At 45.9% G+C, this 19,295-nt stretch overlaps 1 protein-coding gene and 1 non-coding gene across 2 annotated transcripts in view; both read left to right on the top strand.

Annotated features, from left to right (window-relative positions):
• The window catches only part of QARS1 (glutaminyl-tRNA synthetase 1), a 56,460-nt gene extending 47,324 nt beyond the window's left edge, over positions 1 to 9,136 (top strand). The window contains exons 15-24 of the mRNA XM_069736365.1: positions 1,959 to 2,051; positions 2,598 to 2,735; positions 2,823 to 2,910; positions 4,949 to 5,092; positions 5,201 to 5,305; positions 5,556 to 5,648; positions 6,461 to 6,588; positions 7,083 to 7,149; positions 8,491 to 8,616; positions 8,923 to 9,136. Of these exons, the coding sequence (XP_069592466.1) occupies positions 1,959 to 2,051; positions 2,598 to 2,735; positions 2,823 to 2,910; positions 4,949 to 5,092; positions 5,201 to 5,305; positions 5,556 to 5,648; positions 6,461 to 6,588; positions 7,083 to 7,149; positions 8,491 to 8,616; positions 8,923 to 8,973 (1,033 nt within the window). The 3' untranslated portion in view covers positions 8,974 to 9,136. The remainder of the gene's footprint in view (positions 1 to 1,958; positions 2,052 to 2,597; positions 2,736 to 2,822; positions 2,911 to 4,948; positions 5,093 to 5,200; positions 5,306 to 5,555; positions 5,649 to 6,460; positions 6,589 to 7,082; positions 7,150 to 8,490; positions 8,617 to 8,922) is intronic.
• Positions 4,583 to 4,709, top strand: LOC138648507 (small nucleolar RNA SNORA14). The gene has a single exon (XR_011315120.1). It is a non-coding gene; the product is annotated as a small nucleolar RNA SNORA14 (small nucleolar RNA).
• Positions 9,137 to 19,295: the final 10,159 nt, after the last annotated feature.

Raw genomic sequence — 19,295 nt, 5'->3', positions numbered from 1 at the left:
GCACTATACATGGCCACGCTGGAAGCGCGTCAAGAGCCCCGATCATTGGCACCTGTGTCACTTGACCGTGGGTCGCCGATGGCTTGGCATGACGACCCAGGGGATGCAGGAGACCCCTGTGGTTGTCATTGCCGAATAGCTAGGAGTGCCGCCAAGTGGTCACTTGCGCTGCATCCAAACCACGGCGTTCTACGATACAAGCTCAGTGGATGAGATTTATATAAATCCCATGCCCACTGTGCTTCTATTTGACGTGGCGTAAACTCGACCGCGGTGCAGGTTTACGAGCCGCAGCATGTCAATTTCTGTTGCGGATACGCTGGTCTTGGCAGCATGTCAAATTTCCACAATATAATATATTGGATGCTTTAAATGCGCCTGGTTCAATGAACACATGCAGATTTAACTGCGTGATTGGACGCAGCGAAAATACAACATTGTTCTTCAGATAGAAGCTCAGTCAGAAATAAAATACGAAGGTGTCGTTACGATATCGGAGTGCTTACATCATGATTCAGTGGCTGTTCATTAAAAAAAAAAAAAAAAATGATTTCAGTGATAAAAAAAGCTGACATCCCAAGTTTGAGCGAGGTCTACTACTTCTCAGATTGCTCTTATGAACAGAATAAAAACCGGAGAAACTTTCTAAATGTGAAAGATTTGGGAGTGGAAGCTGAATGGCACTTTAGGATTAGGAGGCCTCCACAAGCCGTGTTCACACCAAATCTTAACACCAATGCAACTTTTCAACTGGAGTGAGAAAAATATTCCTAACGACCAGCTCATGTCCTGTACAAACCAGGACTACCAAGAAGAGGAGAGTTTGTTAAAACATCGGATACAAGAAGCAAAAACCATCAAAGAGACTCGGGAATACCACACTGCCATCCCATGTACTGAAACGGAAAAAAAAACATGGATTTTTTTAACGACCGTGAAGTCCGTTAACTGATTGAAGGTGGAAGATAAGCAATGGATGACAACTGGTTGTGACCTCATTATAATCGGCACTGGTGGCTAATGTACTCTCCAAAGATTATGGTAATGAAGACTTAGAAGTGAGTTTTCTGCACCAACTGGTCCATCACTGTCCTTTGTGTATCGAAGAAAACCAGATATAATAAAAGTAAACGAAAATCAGATATTAACTCAGGTGGACGCAAACCCCATAACAGCCAGACATCCTGATACAAGGAAACTGCCATTGTTAGTAAGTGATTGCAGACAAGATTACATTTCACCCAGTAGAAGGGACAAATTGATGGTAAAAGCTCAGTGTAAAGACAAGTTCATATTTTATAGTGTGATGATTTAACTACTGTACTATTCTTTCTAAAAACTTGAAAAAGGACATCTAGTGATGTTTATAAAAAAAGGTTACTTGTATATTTTAAAAAGTTGGTAAAAACATTAAAAATGATTCTTTTAATTTAGTATCAAACATGTATGAATAGGGTGAGACTGTATTTAGAAAATCGCTCCTCAAAATATGATCCTAACTTGAATCTCTGAACAAATGTAATCAATAACACATATAGTATATGCATAAAAAAAAAGTTTTCCTGAAATCAACCATCAAAATTTTAAATTGGACTCCTCTAAAACAAAATATCAACAGTCTTGTGATCAAATTAATGCCTGTAAAATTCTGATCAAAATGATGCCTCTCCCATGTCTTTCTTACGTCTAAAAGCCCAAAATTCAGGCTTTTTTTCAAAACTTTAGAAATCTATAAAAAATTAAAACTAATGAAGATAAAAATTCAAAACTTATTACCGTAGTTTTAATTCACTAAAGTATCACTTAAAAAAATGCCAAAGAAAATATCCTAAGATGTCGAGTAAAAAAAATAAATAAAATTTGGATCGCTTGACATGGAATGACCCCTGCATGACATGATCCATCTATGCAGCCATTGTAAGTAATGATTAGTAATCTGTTTTTCTTCCCGTTTGCAGGTGCATTTATCCCACATACGACTACACTCATTGCCTATGTGACTCCATAGAACATATCACACATTCTCTCTGCACCAAAGAGTTCCAGGCCAGGTAAGAGTATTGGGAATATACCTGCGGATCGGGGTCCGTTGTGAGCCCAATATTCTAGTATACGGACTGTGTGCATCACTACAACCCCCCGGCTGTCTGCAATCCATAGCTTATCGGGACAAGAAGTGATGCCAAAGCCAAGCAGCGAGGGATCCAAATGGCAGAGCCTGTGTTCCTGCCGCATTTCACTCCTCGCACATGTCCGTGCTGCTGGTGTTACTAGCCTGTAGCGCCATTATATGGGGTCTCTGACACAGTATAGCTGATCGGCACTTGTTTATAACCTCTATATGTTGCAACTATTGGGACGTTTTCATGCAAATGATTGACTGCAGCACATTCAGTTCATGTCGGTGCTGACAGTGACTTATGTGATCAGTGATGATCGAGCAAACGATCACTGATATTGATTATACTAAATAATCAGGAATGATGATGATTCCTACGAGGGATCATGGAAAAGGAACTTTAAGAAAAGCTTAGGCTTATGAATTAGTCTAATCTCCTCACAGCCATTACATTGGGTTACTGTGATTTCGTCTCCAGGCGATCATCATACTTCTGGCTGTGTAACGCGCTGGATGTGTACTGCCCGGTGCAGTGGGAATACGGACGGCTGAACCTTCACTATACAGTGGTGTCAAAGAGGAAAATAATTAAACTGGTGGAAACGGGAGCTGTCAGGTCAGTGGGACGTTGTGTTAAGGCAGGTGACACTTTTCGTTGCTGTGACTCCTATAGTCGGGATTGTAAATTCTTCTCTTATTGTAGGGACTGGGATGATCCTCGTCTCTTCACGCTGACCGCTTTGAGGCGGAGAGGATTCCCACCCGAAGCAATAAATAATTTCTGTGCAAGGGTACGGACTGACTTGATATCAAAATATCAGTAACAGGTCAGGTGTTTGGGTTCCAGCTGCTGAGACCCCAACTGACGGCTATAATGGCTAGTCAGAAGTATTCAGCCGAGTGATATGCCCCTTCTTGTCCGATCAGCTCTCCGTGGAGGGAGTGATGTACATACAGCTTATACTTTCTGTAAAAAGCCATACTCTTTCAGGGCAGGTGTGAGGGGTCAATATTTATTTTTTATACACTTAGATAGAGCTATCATATTCCACCGCACTTTACAGACTTAACCACTGTTCCTATTGGGGGGTCACAATCTTCTTCCCATCACTTTGGGGTGAGGGAGGAAACCCACACAAACAAGGGAAGAACATACAAACTCTTTGCAAATGTCCTGGGTGGGATTTGAATCCAGGACCCCAGCGCTGAAAGACTACAGTGCTTATCACTTAGCCACCATACCGCCCTATGTATAGTACAATGCTGACCACTGAGCCACCGTGCTGCCCTATGTATAGTACAGTGCGGACCACTTAGCCACCGTGCTGCCCTATGTATAGTACAGTGCGGACCACTTGGCCACCATGCTGCCCTATGTATAGTACAATGCTGACCACTGAGCCACCGTTCTGCCCTATGTATAGTACAATGTTCACCACTGAGCCACCGTACTGCCCTATGTATAGTACAATGCTCACCACTGAGCCACCGTTTTGCCCTATGTATAGTACAATGCGGACCACTGAGCCACCATGCTGCCCATGTATAGTACAATGCGGACCACTGAGCCACCAATCTGCCCTATGTATAGTACAATGCTCACCACTGAGCCACCATGCTGCCCATGTATAGTACAATGCTCACCACTGAGCCACCAATCTGCCCTATGTATAGTACAATGCTCACCACTGAGCCACCGTACTGCCCTATGTATAGTACACTGCTGACCACTGAGCCACCGTGCTGCCCTATGTATAGTACAATGCTGACCACTGAGCCACCATGCTGCCCTATGTATAGTACAGTGCTGACCACTGAGCCACCGTGCTGCCCTATGTATAGTACAGTGCTGACCACTGAGCCACAGTGCTGCCCTATGTATAGTACAGTGCTGACCACTGAGCCACAGTGCTGCCCTATGTATAGTACAGTGCTGACCACTGAGCCACAGTGCTGCCCTATGTATAGTAGTGCTGACCACTGAGCCACCGTGCTGCCCTATGTATAGTAGTGCTGACCACTGAGCCACTATGCTGCCCTATGTATAGTAGTGCTGACCACTGAGCCACCGTGTTGCCCTATGTATAGTAGTGCTGACCACTGAGCCACCATGCTGCCCTATGTATAGTACAGTGCTAACCACTGAGCCACCGTGCTGCCCTATGTATGGTACAGTGCTAACCACTGAGCCACATTGGTGCCCTATGTATAGTACAGTGCTGACCACTGAGCCACAGTGCTGCCCTATGTATAGTACAGTGCTGACCACTGAGCCACCGTGCTGCCCTATGTATAGTAGTGCTGACCACTGAGCCACCATGCTGCCCTATGTATAGTAGTGCTGACCACTGAGCCACCATGCTGCCCTATGTATAGTACAGTGCTAACCACTGAGCCACCGTGCTGCCCTATGTATAGTACAGTGCTAACCACTGAGCCACATTGGTGCCCGGGATGATGTTTCTGCATCTCTGAAACCCCCTTCTGTCTCCTGTAGACTGCAGGACAAGAAGAGATGCTACAGAAAATGAGATTTCCAAAAGTCAGAGACTTTTCCTTGTCTCTGCTTTATTTCACCTCTCGCACATTATCCGGTTTATTATTTATGTATATAACATATTCTGCCACCTATATAATTAAGGGGTTTGTACCAAATTTGTCACGCATCCTCATCAATAGGATGGGGAATAACTTGGCAGCATGTGCACCAGGTCTCTATTCATGGTCCGAGCGCCTGCCCCATACATCTGTGTGCTGTACTATAATAATACATGTATATTCGCGGCAGATCAGAATGGATTCCCTAGATTCTTACTTTTCTGTGTACAGGTCGGTGTAACAGTTGCTCAGACTACAATGGAGCCTCACCTGCTGGAATCCTGCGTCCGAGAGGTCCTGAATGATACAGCCCCCCGAATCATGGCCGTGCTGGAACCCCTGAAAATTAGAATCGCCAACTTCCCTGGAGACCAAGTAAGTGACTGGTGCTCCTGTGACCTGTTGGTTTTTTGTTTTTTTTCTTTTTTGAGGGGGGATGTGGGGTAGTCTTCCAGTAATGTGCCCTCCATTGTATAATCACAGCTATTAGATGTCAAAGTGCCAAACTTCCCAGCAGATGAGTCTAGAGGTTTCCACACAGTGCCGTTCTCCTCCACCATCTATATCGAGCAGTCAGATTTCAGGGAGGTAAGTGATTATGCCGATCTTTATGTCTGCAGTGATGGCTAGGGGCAGATCATCAGGCATCTGTCATCCATGGCGAAATCCCCATACGACTTTACCAGAAGATGACTCTGAAAACAGCAGAGATCCCTGCGCCCCCATCCTAGCGGTGTGGTATAAAGTCCTCTTCTCGCCCCCATCACCTAACGGTATAGCAGACGTGTAATTCATATCCATAATGGAAGAACTTAGTATTTTTCTGTTACTTTCATAGGTGATGGAGAAGGGATATAAGCGACTGACCCCAGAGCAGCCGGTCGGCCTCAGACACGCTGGGTACGTCGTCTCTGTACAGAACGTCATAAAGGTGAGCGCTGATCATTACTTTACATTTGTCCATTCCGTGACTTAAGAATAAATGCTTTAGTAAAGTGAGATTTCCATAGTGGAGACTTGCGGGTTTTCGACTATTTCACTTCTCACACATTAAGTACAAGGAGTCCCATTGAGGAAATACTTTTCTAGCCCGTGGGTCTTCTGCATTTTTAAGCTATTTATATGCTATCATTTAACTGCTTCCCACATTTGGACGTGAATTAATACCGAGAAGGAGTCTGCATATGTGGAGGGGGCTCGTCTCTCTGCACATGCGGCTGATCTGGCTAGATTAGATGACCATTGCTGTTTATCTGGTCAGGCCCATCGGCCACCTCGGGACCGACGGGTTAATATGACACCCAGGATATACTGAAGACCTTAGTCTCTGCCATCTTGGTATTCCCATTAAGCTCAACCACAGGCTGAGTTCATGCTTTTCATTATATACTGCCTTATTGCAGTATATAGTATAGGTGATAAAATGATCAATACACAAATTTCTATAAATTAAATACATCCTCACACCACGTTACAAACAAGTCCTTACTCTGCTCCATCAGCAGAAAAATAAAAATGTTACGGGCTTCAGAAAATGATCACACAAACTCTAATTAACCTCTTTATGACATATGACGAAAGTTTACGTCATGGTTTGCAAAATTACGTAAACTTGCATCATGGCGATCATGCGGGCACAGGAGCACATCACCGTCGGGAGCTCGGCTTAAGTTATAGCCAAACTCCGGCTGGCATGGCCATCTAAATGTCCTGGATGCTTTTGTTCTTTGTTTCTTCCAACAGGATGGAAATGGTAAAGTGTTGGAGCTGGAGGTCACCTGCACAAAGTCTGACGTAGCCGAGAAGCCCAAAGCTTTTATCCACTGGGTGTCCGACCCGCTGGTGTGTGAAGTTCGTCTCTACGACCGCCTGTAAGTGTCCGCAGCCTCCTGGTTCTGAGGTTCATTTCCTATTTATCATGCATTACTCAACCCCTCGGCAGAGTGATGGTACGTGCCGGGACAAAAGTCATGCTATAGTGTACACCAGTGAGATCTCCAAAGTGGGGGGCATACTGTGTCCCCCTGCTATTTCACCTCTCACACAAACCCATGAAATGAGCAGATAAAGGCAGACGTTACAGGGCCCAGACTAGACGATCTGTGCGGTGACCTGTCTGGACCCCGCTCTGATACGTTGCAGCATTTGTGCTGCATTTTATCTACACTGGATACAGTTGAAACAAAATATAATTCAGTCTTTACATATTTTTCAAGGTTTCTTTTTTTTTTTTGCCCCTGAATGTAAATGTTTTCATTGCTGGACTCTTGACGTCGGCGTCCACCCAGGATAATGCAGCAAGTAGATCTGCGGAGGAGAAACGTCTGAAGGATGAATTGTCACATTGTATCTGGTATTGTTTCAGATTCCAGCACAAGAGTCCTGAAGATCCGTCTGAAGTTCCTGGTGGATTCTTAAGTGACATAAATCCTGTAAGTTCCCGAGAAGTAAAAGATCTGAATATTGCAATCTCATATAAAATAATACCGTCGCAGTGCAGGAATGTGAACCAGGAATCACAGTTCAGCTGCTCTATAGGACAAGCACCTACCAGTCACCTGTAGATCTGGGGAGAATATTAGGATACTGATTAGGGGGGGAAAGGGGCAAGGAGTTGTGTGGGCTTCATCTTAGACTGCCATTAAAGTTGGACGAACCCACTGATACCCACGACCCTTTTGGTATTCAGGGAATAAGCCGCTGCCAGAGCTGTTTGGCTGTGACTAAACATGGCCACTTGAGGACGACGAACATTCATGTGTATGGGGGAGTCGGGAGAGACAGCTATTCGGGCAGCTATTGTTTAGCCTGTCCCCGGCCTGCAGTGGCCACAGGGAACACTCGATTGCAGTCGCCCATATAGCACATGGACCATAGGTTTATTGTCCTTTTTGGAGCCGTGTCCCACAACATTAGCTTGTGAACCTCTATCAGAACTCACATGATGTAATATTGAGCCACAGAAAACACAAAAAGGGAAATGATTTGTAGATATGACTAAGGCTGGGTTCACATTGCGTTAGTGGGTGTCCGCTAACGGAATCCGTTACATGGCGCAATTGTCACAATTAACGCTATGTAACGGATCCGTTAGCGCACCCATTGACCGCAATGTGCTAACGGGTCGCTAACGCATCGCTAACGTATGCCGTTTTTGGCATGCGTCAGCGATGTCCCGTTATTTTCGGACGGACCTCGAACGCTGCTTGCAGCGATCAGGGTCCGTTCTAGTCCATCTAGTGGGATGGCCAAACGCGATCCCTTTTTGGACATTGCGTTAGCGCATTCCGTTAGCGTATGCGCTAAACGGATTGCACTAACGCAATGTGAACCTAGCCTTAGACAGACGGCTCCTACCCTGATGCCAATGTTCAGTAATAAGATGACACTGGTTACAATGTCTTGCAGCTGGAAGTTGTGTAGGGGGCCTAAAAAGCACTGGTTGGGGCACGCGGAGTGACCGGGTCATATATAGGTACTGTGGTAGATAGAATAACTGATATCACGGCCAGCAACATTCAGTCTTAGACCTGGGTACAATCTCCATTAATTCAGCATGTCCCTAAAGCTGAATGCAAAAACTGAGGATTGTGCAGCAACTTATCATAGTGGAACAATTCTGCATCATGTGCACTTGGCTAATACTTCCATACATGATATGAAAGCTGTAGAAGAGGGAAGGCTTTCCACATGCACACTCCTTTACACCCCATTGTGCTCCCCTTACTAGCAGAGTTTTGCAGTGATGTGACCATGTCCCCTTCCTATCACAGGACTCTTTGACTGTCATCCCAGATGCCCTCGTAGACCAGTCTGTAAAGAACTGCAAGTCTCTAGACAAGTTCCAGTTTGAAAGATTGGGCTATTTCTCTGTGGATCCAGACACCACTGAAGACAAGGTCAGTTTCCTCACTGCCAAGTTCATTTTCTCTGTGCATCGCTACAACCCCCCTGCATAGTATTGGTACATGCCGGGACAAGATGTGATGCTAGACTATACGCCAGTGAGAACTCCAAAGTGGGGGGGATACTGTGTCTCCTCGCTATTTCACCTCTCGCACAGAAAATTAAATCGGTCCGAGGCTGCACTACTGAGACATGTCCAGTGTTGTCATAAATACTTTGTGTAGCTCCAGACTGCTACATATTAATGTGCCCACATATAGTCCGAACTAACTTGTTCTGGTTTCTCCTCTTTTTTTCAGATTGTATTTAATAGGACCGTTACACTGAAGGAAGATCCTGGGAAGGTGTGAAGCATCTCTGTACAAAGCTGGATAATGAAGAAGGCTCTCGCTGCACAACAATCCAGAAGAACCGCTTGCCTTAACTGGGATGGGGGAGGAGGCTTTATCCAAAGTCCAATTGGTTTTTATTACAGATTGCAATTGGAAAAATAATAAACATGCACTTATGTAATTCTTTCTTCAGCTAGCTGTGCTGCTATTCACACTTCTTCCCCTAGGTGGAGCCCTACACCCAGGATAAGACAGAAAAGGCTTTGCCTCTATATATTGAATTTCGTTTGTTTAAGTAAATGGGGATATGAAAGCATGTTTGAATGAAGAGGGAAAGATACAGGAAGAAAAGAGTTTAGATATTTTAGATGGGTAGCAACCACTGTAGAGCAGGACTGGAGGAGATATGAGGGAATAGGGTCACTGGTGCAGGTTGTAGGGCAAGAAGAAGCGAGGAACCTGGTCACTTCTTCGGTGACAGACTCGAAGATGGAAAATTAACTTTTTAGGTGTGGGGGGAAGAGGATCCAGGCTCTGGGGGGATTGTGCAAGAATGTCCTGACGGAAAATGAGGATCTGGAGAATAGGTCCAGAAGAAATAACATTCGTATAGTGGGTGTCCCTGAAAAAACTGAGGGGAGGAATCCCACGGAGTATATTGAAAGCTGGCTCCTTGAGACCTTTGGTGATGCAGCACTGACAAAAGTATTTGCGGTAGAGAGAGCCCACAGGGTCCCACCGAAACCACCTGTCCCTGGAGCAAGTCCCCGTACCATGCTTGCCAAAATCCTAAACTACAGAGACAGAGACATTATCCTGAGGAAGGCTAGAGACATGACGGATCTGACAATTGGAGGTCAAAGAATTGCTATTTACCCTGACTATTCCGCCCTGGTACAGAAACAACGGATGATGTTCACGGGTATCAAGAGACGGCTGAGAGAACTGGGAGTGCAATACTCCATGATGTTTCCGGCACGACTGAGAGTGGTAGCGTTGGATAAGATTCATTTTTTCCAGACGCCGGAGGACGCTACCCAGTGGATAGATCTTAACGCTAAAAAACTTAAAGGGAAAGGAGATTGAAAATGTGAGGCGGGTTGGTCGGGAGATATCTTAAATCTTTCAAAAAGGGGGGAAAAAAAGAGATTGATTGACAGTACACTGGTAATTGAAATGTGAAGGTTGGAGGGTGGAGTTGGATATTACTCAGGGAAAGCACTGGGAGTGCTGATGCGGCGGAGAAGTACGAGGGAGGAAGGGTGTGCAGCGTACTAAAAGTTTATTTAGTTTCTTGCAGTTGTAATACAATACAGGTTCAATTATATTGTTCTTCTAAGAATTGCGCCGAATTCTGTTATAAACGGTAGCGGGAGGCGGAAGGAGAAGGTTACGTTAACAAGAGTGTTCGCAATGGGTGATGGTGCCCCACTCTTGATAAGAGGCAGAATGTATAGTATTGGGGGGTGTGGGGGAGGGGGGAGTGGGGTGAGGGTGGGAAGGGAAGTTAGACAGCTCAGAACCGGGAGTAAAGACATAACTAAAGATGATGAGTCACATAATAGGGGACCGCTTTAAGATATTGAGCTGGAATGTGAGAGGCCTGGCGGATAAGTCTAGGAGAGCTGCGAGCTTGCAGTATGCGAAAGATCAACGGGCTTCTATGATATGCTTGCTAGAGACGCACTTGATACAGGAGAAAGTGGACGTACTGAATAGACGTTGGATACAGAAGGGGTATCATTCTACCTTTTCGACGTACTCAAGAGGTGTGTCAGTGTTGGTGCCGGTGGGAGTGCAATATGAAGAGGTGAAAGTATGCGTGGATGCTGAGGGTCAGTATGTGGTGATACAATGTATATTGTATGGAGTGAGATTGTGTGTTGCGGCAATGTATATTCCACCTCCATATTCAAGTAAGAAGATCAGGGAGGTATTGGAGAGGGTGGGACGATGGGAACCACTGCCAATCTTAATTATTGGGGATTTGAACAATATATGTGATGACTTTTGGGATAAAAATAAGAACACCCAGAATAGGTCGGAGGGGCACACTACAACATTTGGAACCTATGTGCGTGAATTAGGCATGATTGATCTATGGAGAGTCAGACATGTTGGGGAGAGAGGATACTCGTGCTATTCACCGGCTCATGCTACGCTATCCAGAATTGATATGGCACTGGGTAATCGCCTGTTGGACACAATGGTGGGGGAGGTGCGTTATCTGCCGAGGGCCCTTTCGGATCATAGTCCAATTGAGGTAGAGGTTAGGTTGTTGGGGACACGGACCGCAAGCGGGAGAGAATGGAAGATCCATCCTAACTGGTTACAGAGCATTGACTTGGACGGTATAGGGAAGGAGGTGACGGAATTCTTTGCGTTAAATGATGGGAGTACAGATGCTCTAACCGTTTGGGATGCAATGAAAGCGTACCTGAGAGGGTTACTATTTAGAGACATTAGTAGGTGTAAGAGGAAGACGAGGGAAGCGGAGAGAGTGGCGTTGGAGGAGCTGAAAGCCGCGGAGGACGAGATGGTTGTGCTGGGGACTTCCGAGGCAGAGAAAAGATTGAGAACAGCGCAAAATTGTATGGAAAAGATTCTGCTGGGGAAAGCTGAAAGGAAGCGGGAGTTTCAGAGGGTGGCTTATTTTCAGGAGGGAGAGACAGTTGGACACATGCTATCGGTGGTAGCCGCGGCTCAGCGTAGTACTTCGTATGTACACTCGTTGGTTTCGGATGGGGGGAGCAGGGTATCTGAAACACCGGATATTATAAAGGTCTTTGCGGACTTTTACGCGGACTTATATTCCTCCAAGGTCAATGAGTCAGCCGGAGAAACGGAGACTTTCCTTGAGAGTCTGGGTCTTCCGAAATTGAGTGAGGAGGATAGGGTGAGCCTCGATGCCCCTATCACCGAGGAGGAACTGAGTCGGGCGCTGAAGTCTATGGCCAATGGGAAGGCACCTGGGGTTGATGGGTTACCAGCCGAAATCTATAAAAGTTTGGAGGAAGTGCTGATTCCTAGATTAAAGTTAGTACTGGAGGAGGCTGGATGCCAAGGGTATCTCCCAGCATCTATGAGGGAGGCTATTATAGTGGTTATTCCGAAGGAGGATAAGGATCTGGGGAAGCCTGAGTCATATCGGCCAATCTCTCTGTTAACCATCGATGTCAAGCTCTTGGCCAAGGTGTTAGCTACCCGTTTGTCCAGCGTCATTGCTAACCTTGTACATCCGGATCAATCTGGTTTTATGCCTGACAGATCTACAGCGGTTAATCTGCGGAGGCTGCATATGAACCTGCAGCTGAAGTCTGACAATTGTGGCCGAAGGGTTATTGCATCCTTGGATGCCCATAAGGCGTTTGACAGTGTGGAGTGGGGATATCTCTGGCGGGTGTTGAAATGTATGGGTATTGGCCCGCAATTTGTGGCGTGGACTCAACTGTTATACTCACTACCAACAGCTAGAATTAGAGTGAATGGGGAGCTTTCTCAGCCTATAAAGCTGGCCAGAGGTACGAGGCAGGGTTGCCCACTGTCGCCCCTTCTGTTTGCCTTAGCTGTGGAGCCACTGGCCGCCAAGATCCGGCAATCGGATGAGGTCCCTGGGTTCAGATATGGGAGTGTGGAGGAGAAGATTGCATTATATGCAGATGACATCTTACTGTTCCTGGCGGACCCGGATGAAGCCTTGAAGGGGGCTATCGAGATCGTTGGGAAATTTGGAGACTTATCGGGATTGAGGATAAACTGGGATAAATCGGTCCTCTTTGAGGTGGATGAGGTGGAGGAGAGTAGAAGTGAGCCATTGGGAGAGGGGCGGCTTAAGGTAGTATCCCTTTTCAAATACCTGGGAATATGGATCTCGATGCCAGTTACAGAGTTTTTATATAGGAATTTGACACCTCTCATGGGCGCTCTTAAAGCAAAAGTGGATGCGTGGAATAAATTACACTTATCGGTGGTAGGTAGGGTTAATCTCATTAAAATGGTTGTGATGCCCAAATTACTCTACGTCCTACATAATGCGCCAGTTTGGATTCCACGTGGGAAATTCCGGCAGATTAATGCTCTATTTAGAAGTCTGATATGGGGGAGGCGGTGCCCACGTATTCGCCTGGAGACGCTTCAGCGACCCAAGGAAGATGGAGGATTGGCTTTACCTAATCCTGAGTTATATTTTCTTGCAGCCCAGAGCCAACATTTGAAGGGCTGGGCGCGGGAGGCGTCTTCCAGTGCGGTACAGCACTTGATGGAGGGGATGACGGACCGACGACCGGTAGCGCAGTGTCTGGAGGATGGTTCCTTGGATGCATTGGGGAAATTATACCCAACTATGTTTTTGATATATAAATTATGGACTAGACTGCGACAGATTCGGGGGGTCACGGGGCTGACTAAATTTACACCGATATGGTTTAATAATAATTTGGTTGAGTTTGCGGCCCTTGGAGTGCTGGCGGAGTGGCAGGCCAAAGGAATCCACTTGGTGGCTCAGATAATTCAACAACAAGGATTAAAGTCCTTTTCGCAGCTGCAAGGGGAGTTTGGACTGAGACCGACTGGGGAATATCAATATGCTCAGATGAAACATGCTTTTAAAGCTCAGAACAAGGGTGGTGGTATTGAGATCCAGGAGGACATAGTTCTGGAATACGTGTGTGGGGAAGGGTCCACAAGGGGAGTCATTACCACCCTTTATAAGGACCTTCTACATGCACATCTGCTAGACTTCCCTTTAAAAGCGAGAGCGAAATGGGAAAGAGATTTAGGCCCAATGGAGGATGAAACCTGGGAGTCGGTGTTGGAGTGGGTTCCACGAGTGTCACTGAGTGAGCCGTACAGACTATCGCAGCTGTACATCTTACACAGAGTCTATAAATCACCGGAAGTGTTGCACAGAGCGGGGTTGCGTGCTGACTCCGAATGCCCGAGATGTGGGACTGAGAATGCAGGAATATACCACATGATGTGGACATGTCCAAGACTGGTTGCTTTCTGGTTGGTGGTAATGAGCCGTGTGGAAGGGGCGTATAAATGCAGAGTGCCGAGAGATCCGATAGTGTGTATACTAGGACATGTAGAGGAAATTAGAGTGGATAACATCTGGAAGATAGCAATAGCTAGGCTATTATATATGGCAAGGAAGGTAATAGCAAGGAGCTGGATCAAGGAGGAACCGCCTACAAGGGGTGAATTCCTGAATTATGTTAAATATGGTCTCAATTTGGAAAAGGGGGTCTATAAAAGACGTGGGAAAATAGAAACATTTGACAAAATGTGGTCTCCGTGGCTCGAGCTGGGATGAGTAGTTATGGGAAATGGGAGGATGAGGGCCTCTGAAAGGAAGAGAGTGCTAGAGGAACAAGCGGACATAAGTGAGTCAAATGGCTCAAAGAACCATCAATACTGGTAACAAAAGTATAACTGGGTATGAGCTGTCAGGGGAGGGGGGGGGTTGGGTTTTGTTGGGATTGTTGGGGGCTTGGAAAATGTTAAAATTTTGCAAAATACTGGAAAATGCATAAATTGTATTGTTCACATTTGCTTTCAATAAAAAACTATTTAAACAAAAAAAAAAGAATGTCCTGACGGATGTGGTTGATTTTTTTTTGCATGCAATAAGTGGCCAGATTGTCAGTCCTGAGGTTGGTGACTGGGGCCTGTACTTTAGGAGGGAGTGGATGGTTTCAAAGAGTCGTTTTGGATTGTTGGCTAGTGATGTGATGAGAGTGGTGAAATAGTCTTGTTTGGCCAGATGGAGAGAAAAGTTATAGGTTTTGAGGATGAACTTATAGTGGATGAAGTTTTCTCCTGACAGTGATTTTCTCCACAGACGCTCTGCACACCTAGAGCAGCGCTGGAGAAGATTGCTTGCCTGAGGAGGTGGTGATGGCGAACTCAGTCGAGGGGTTCAAGAGAGGCCTCGATGTCTTCCTGGAGCAGAACAATATTGTATCATACAATTAGGTTCTGTAGAAGGACGTAGATCTGGGGATTTATTATGATGGAATATAGGCTGAACTGGATGGACAAATGTCTTTTTTCGGCCTTACTATGTTACTATGTGTTTGCGGCATGTACCAGGGTTGCCGCTGTCTCAGGTCCTTTAGCTTGTGCTGCTTCATTCAGGACATTCTGCAATGTATTGAGATGGGGAGCTAAGCATGACTATATTGTGCAGAAGCTGCTGGGTCTTGATTGCATGTAGATTTCTATAGGGGTGTCCTGGGTGAGGATACAGAAGGGTGAACAGGGCCCAGGAGATTGGTTCTGATGCACTGGCAATCGTAAGCGAGTCATGGGACCTGGGACTTTGTTGCTCAATTTGGATGCTATCGGATTGACAGCCGGGGAGCCCCACCAAAGTCAGATCTGGTGAAGAGACCAGACCCACGCGACTGAGGAAGTTGGCGACATGGTTTTTGTTCTGCACATATTGCCGGGATTCTGTGCTCTGCCCATGTCTGCCTCCTACTGACACTTGGCTAAAACTGATTAGCGTCATGTCAGTTAGTTGATGTATACTGCTGAGGAGCCAACTATTTTTTTGCATAGTGGCAGCAGCAAAAACCAATGGTCCGATGTGTCCCCCAATAAAGCGATGGAGAAAACCTGGTGACACACCTTTTAAACATACATGCGGTGCTGGTTTATGCTCAGGATTGTGGGGGTCTCAGATGTCAAACCTCATCGATCATAGAGTAATGATATTTCCTAGTCCATGTGCCACGACTTTCCAATATCCACATACACAAAAAAAGATGATACTGGGTCAATAGTATACAACAAATTTTTATTCATAATCCTACAAACACAGGTGCAAGGGAATAAATATGCAGAACATCACTGCCACATATGTGACGTGCAAGCGCGCAGCTCCAAAGTTATTAGCAGCAATATTAGAATTGATAATACCACGCCACTCCTCTTAGGGAGTGTTTGTAGGATTATTAATAAAAGTGTTACTTTTTGTATACTAGTGACCCAGTATCATCTTTTTTTTTGTGTATGTGGATATGGTTCAGTGATGATTGGCCACTATAGTCTTGACATATATGCACATGGTGTCCTATTGTGAGTCACTGTGTTGGTGCACCATGTGTAACAGTCTTATAGGATGTTTTCCAAGCCTTCCAATACAGGAACAGCCGTTGAGCATTGACGTGTGACACTTGACCCCGTCCCCAGTGTCTGTCACCAGGGTTTCCAACATACCCTAAAAAGACCATGACAGCAGCTCTATAGAGTGAGGAACACAGAAATGCCAGATAGCCGAGGCTTGCCGGAATCCTACTGGCCAGGCGATGGATGTTCATAGCTCTATTCTCCAGCCAACAAGGGTTATCAAGTCCTGGAATAAGTGGAGGAACAGACACAATGTCAAGAAAAGCAAAACTGATACCAGAGGCAGGCAAAGAATGCATTCTGCTGTTTTGATCCGTGCTGGTACCCTACTACTGCACTGCCAGGATCTCTGCCTCTACTCCAGAGCTCGGCAAGGTTTCGATGGCCATCATGGTAAAACTACAACACCAAGCATTTCCTGATGAGGCATGTGAGGAGTTGTAGTTTTACTATAGCAGAAGGAATTGGCAATTTCTGGCACTTTAGCTGTTGTAAAACACCAGAAGTGAAATTCACGGGGCTGCTAGTGTCAGATGAGATGACCCTCAATATGGTTTTCTGTAGCTGGAATTGTTATAAGCCACAAACAGAATGGTGGCCCCCTGGAAATGGATCATGGTCAAAATATAACCCAACCGCACTGCTCCAAAGGACAATATGCCATCATTGCACGTAATATGAGCAGATCATTCCAACAGTTAACCTGGAGGTGAGATCCGCATGACCGTACAATGGCAGTATTTTATCATCTTGGATACAGATATGTGGCCATAATATGGATGAGAAACAAAGCTGCTGTATATGAATTAACCCCAAGGAAGAAGTGTAGCTATCTTCTTGACATGTCATCTGGGAAGGCCAAGGATTTTATATCAAATGCACAGATATTTGCGTTCTCTATAATTGCACAAAATTTGCAAACTTTGTCTTGCTCTTAAAATATAGAGCTTTCCCTCAAACTTCTCTATAAAAGGGTGGTCATTGGTGGTTGTAGGGACCAGAGCTTGTCATTTCTTTCTGAACAGTAGCAAGTGCAGGGCTGTGCAGCATACAGTCATACCCAAACCACCATCGACCACTAGGTAATTAGCTCTGGAAACGTTGGCATTTATTATGTACCCCCTGGTTAACCCCTTGTAATAAACATGCACATTCAGCCTCTTTGAGCGTGTATTCTTATGGTGGGATAAGATATGAACATATGCTTAGGATCTTTTTCCTGTTGAAAGGTCCAAGGAAACCCGAGCTCCTGCCTCCTCACAAAAGGCATAATGTTTTCCCCAAGGATTACCTGATTGACTCTGTTCCTCTTCACATACTGTATGTTTCCAGTGCCAGAGGAAGCAAAGGAGCTATAGTGCATCACCGAGCTACCGCCATGCTTCACTGTAGGCAGGGTGTTCTTTCCAGAATATGCTTCGTTTCCTCCTCCAGTGATACTGCTGAGCCTCAGAGGCCTGAAGAATTCCAGTTTCCAGGACGTCAACCTGACAGCACCCTTGAGGACATCCTCCTCCTCCTTGCAGCGACAGGAAAAAACACACGAGAGGTTAAAAGATCCCACTCCGCCACTTTTCCTTCAGTGTTTTTCCTGTCCCTGCATGGAGGGACACTCGAGAGTTGTGCAGCGTGCGAAGGCTTACCGGAAACCGGAGAGTTCAGGGAGATCGTGCGGCTGGTCCAATATCCTTCCACCTGTCAATTGGCCCAGGGCAGAAACTTCCTGGCCCCAGAGACCAGTCGAGCGGACGGGCTCCTGGGTAGAGCAGCTTCCTCCCGGTGGGGGGCTCTCGGCTCTGGCGCCAGGCAGGGGAAGAGGTGCCCGGAACTGTGTTCCATATAGATACACGGAGGAGTCGGTGGTCAGCAGCCACTCCCGGGATCGAGCGTCCTTTCCGGTGACGTCAGCGGGGCCCAGCTTGCGTTCCACATCGTGGAACGCGGTAGTAAGTGTACAATAACCGAGCGTCACATCCGGTGATGTCAGCGGCGTATCCTGTCTGACGTTCCACAGCGTGGTATGCGGACATGGTAAGGGGTAAAAAGCGAGCGGCAGATTTCATTAGGTCTGTGTTCAGGATTCCGAGGGTCCGCATGTGATCAGGACTAACGTTCAGCGTCGCTGGTTGGCACAGTGTGTGTGTATTGGAACAAGTGTATAAATACCGGAGATGAAAGAGGATATGGAATTCAGGAGTGAGGATGCCAGGGTAAATGCGCATAGCGCAGAGGCTCATGCACACATTTAGACACTAATACCAGCCCTATTATACCTATTCTTGTATTATTAGGATAAGGATATTCCACAGACACCCCTCCCAACAGCTAAAAAGCCAGGCAAGGCCTTGGCAAAGAGTAACTGTTGCTCCATATGTCACTTAAAGCTTCCAGAGGCGTACAAAAATCACTCTGCAGCTCATGTATTTCCAAGGTTGTAAGGGAAGAACAACCAACATTCTTGTCTGAGATGAGGAGTTTAATCCGGGAGAAGTGCAAGCGTCCTTGGCTACCATATCACAACAGCATCATTCCAGTCCAGGTCCGAGCCGTAAGAGACCCAGATGGGACCCAGAACTGAGAGATCTTGATATATCTTCAAATGAAGAATCAGACCTTAAAAGCTCAGACCAGGAAGAAGGATAGCTCACACTAGAAGAGCAGGATCAAGGAAGGAAATATCTCTTCCCAGTGGAAGATAAGGAAGATCTAGTACAGGCGGTGAGAAATACTATGCAGATGAATGAGGGCAAAGTCCAGACAGGATCTAATGTTTGGAGGTCTTACATCTCAGAGACAGACGGTGTTCCCTGTAAGCGAACATATCCGGCTGATGATATTGCAAGAATGGAAAGAAGCAGAACGTAGACTAGTGATGTCCCAGGAATTTAAGGGTCTTCTACCATTTGACCCAGATGATATCAAGACATGGGAAGAAATCCCTAAAGTTGACGTACATGTGGCCAAAGTTACAAAAAAGACATCCATTCCTTTTGAGGACTCTTCAAGCCTCAGAGACGCCACGGATAGCAAGACAGATATTCTACGTCGAGCTTGGGAAACGTCAGCAGCCCTGATATAGCTAATGGACTAATATAGCGGCTACTTCGGTGGCCAGATCCATGTTCTTTTGGATGGGGCAATTAGAAGAACATTTAGTTAATAAGACCCCGCGGGCTGAAATAATTTCTTCCCTTCCCATTATAAAA

The sequence above is a fragment of the Ranitomeya imitator genome, chromosome 8 (genome assembly GCF_032444005.1).
Source record: "Ranitomeya imitator isolate aRanImi1 chromosome 8, aRanImi1.pri, whole genome shotgun sequence".
NCBI classification, from domain to species: Eukaryota; Metazoa; Chordata; class Amphibia; order Anura; family Dendrobatidae; genus Ranitomeya; species Ranitomeya imitator.
The sequence above is the reverse complement of the archived record's forward strand: the minus strand, read 5'-3'. Positions and strand labels throughout refer to the sequence as shown.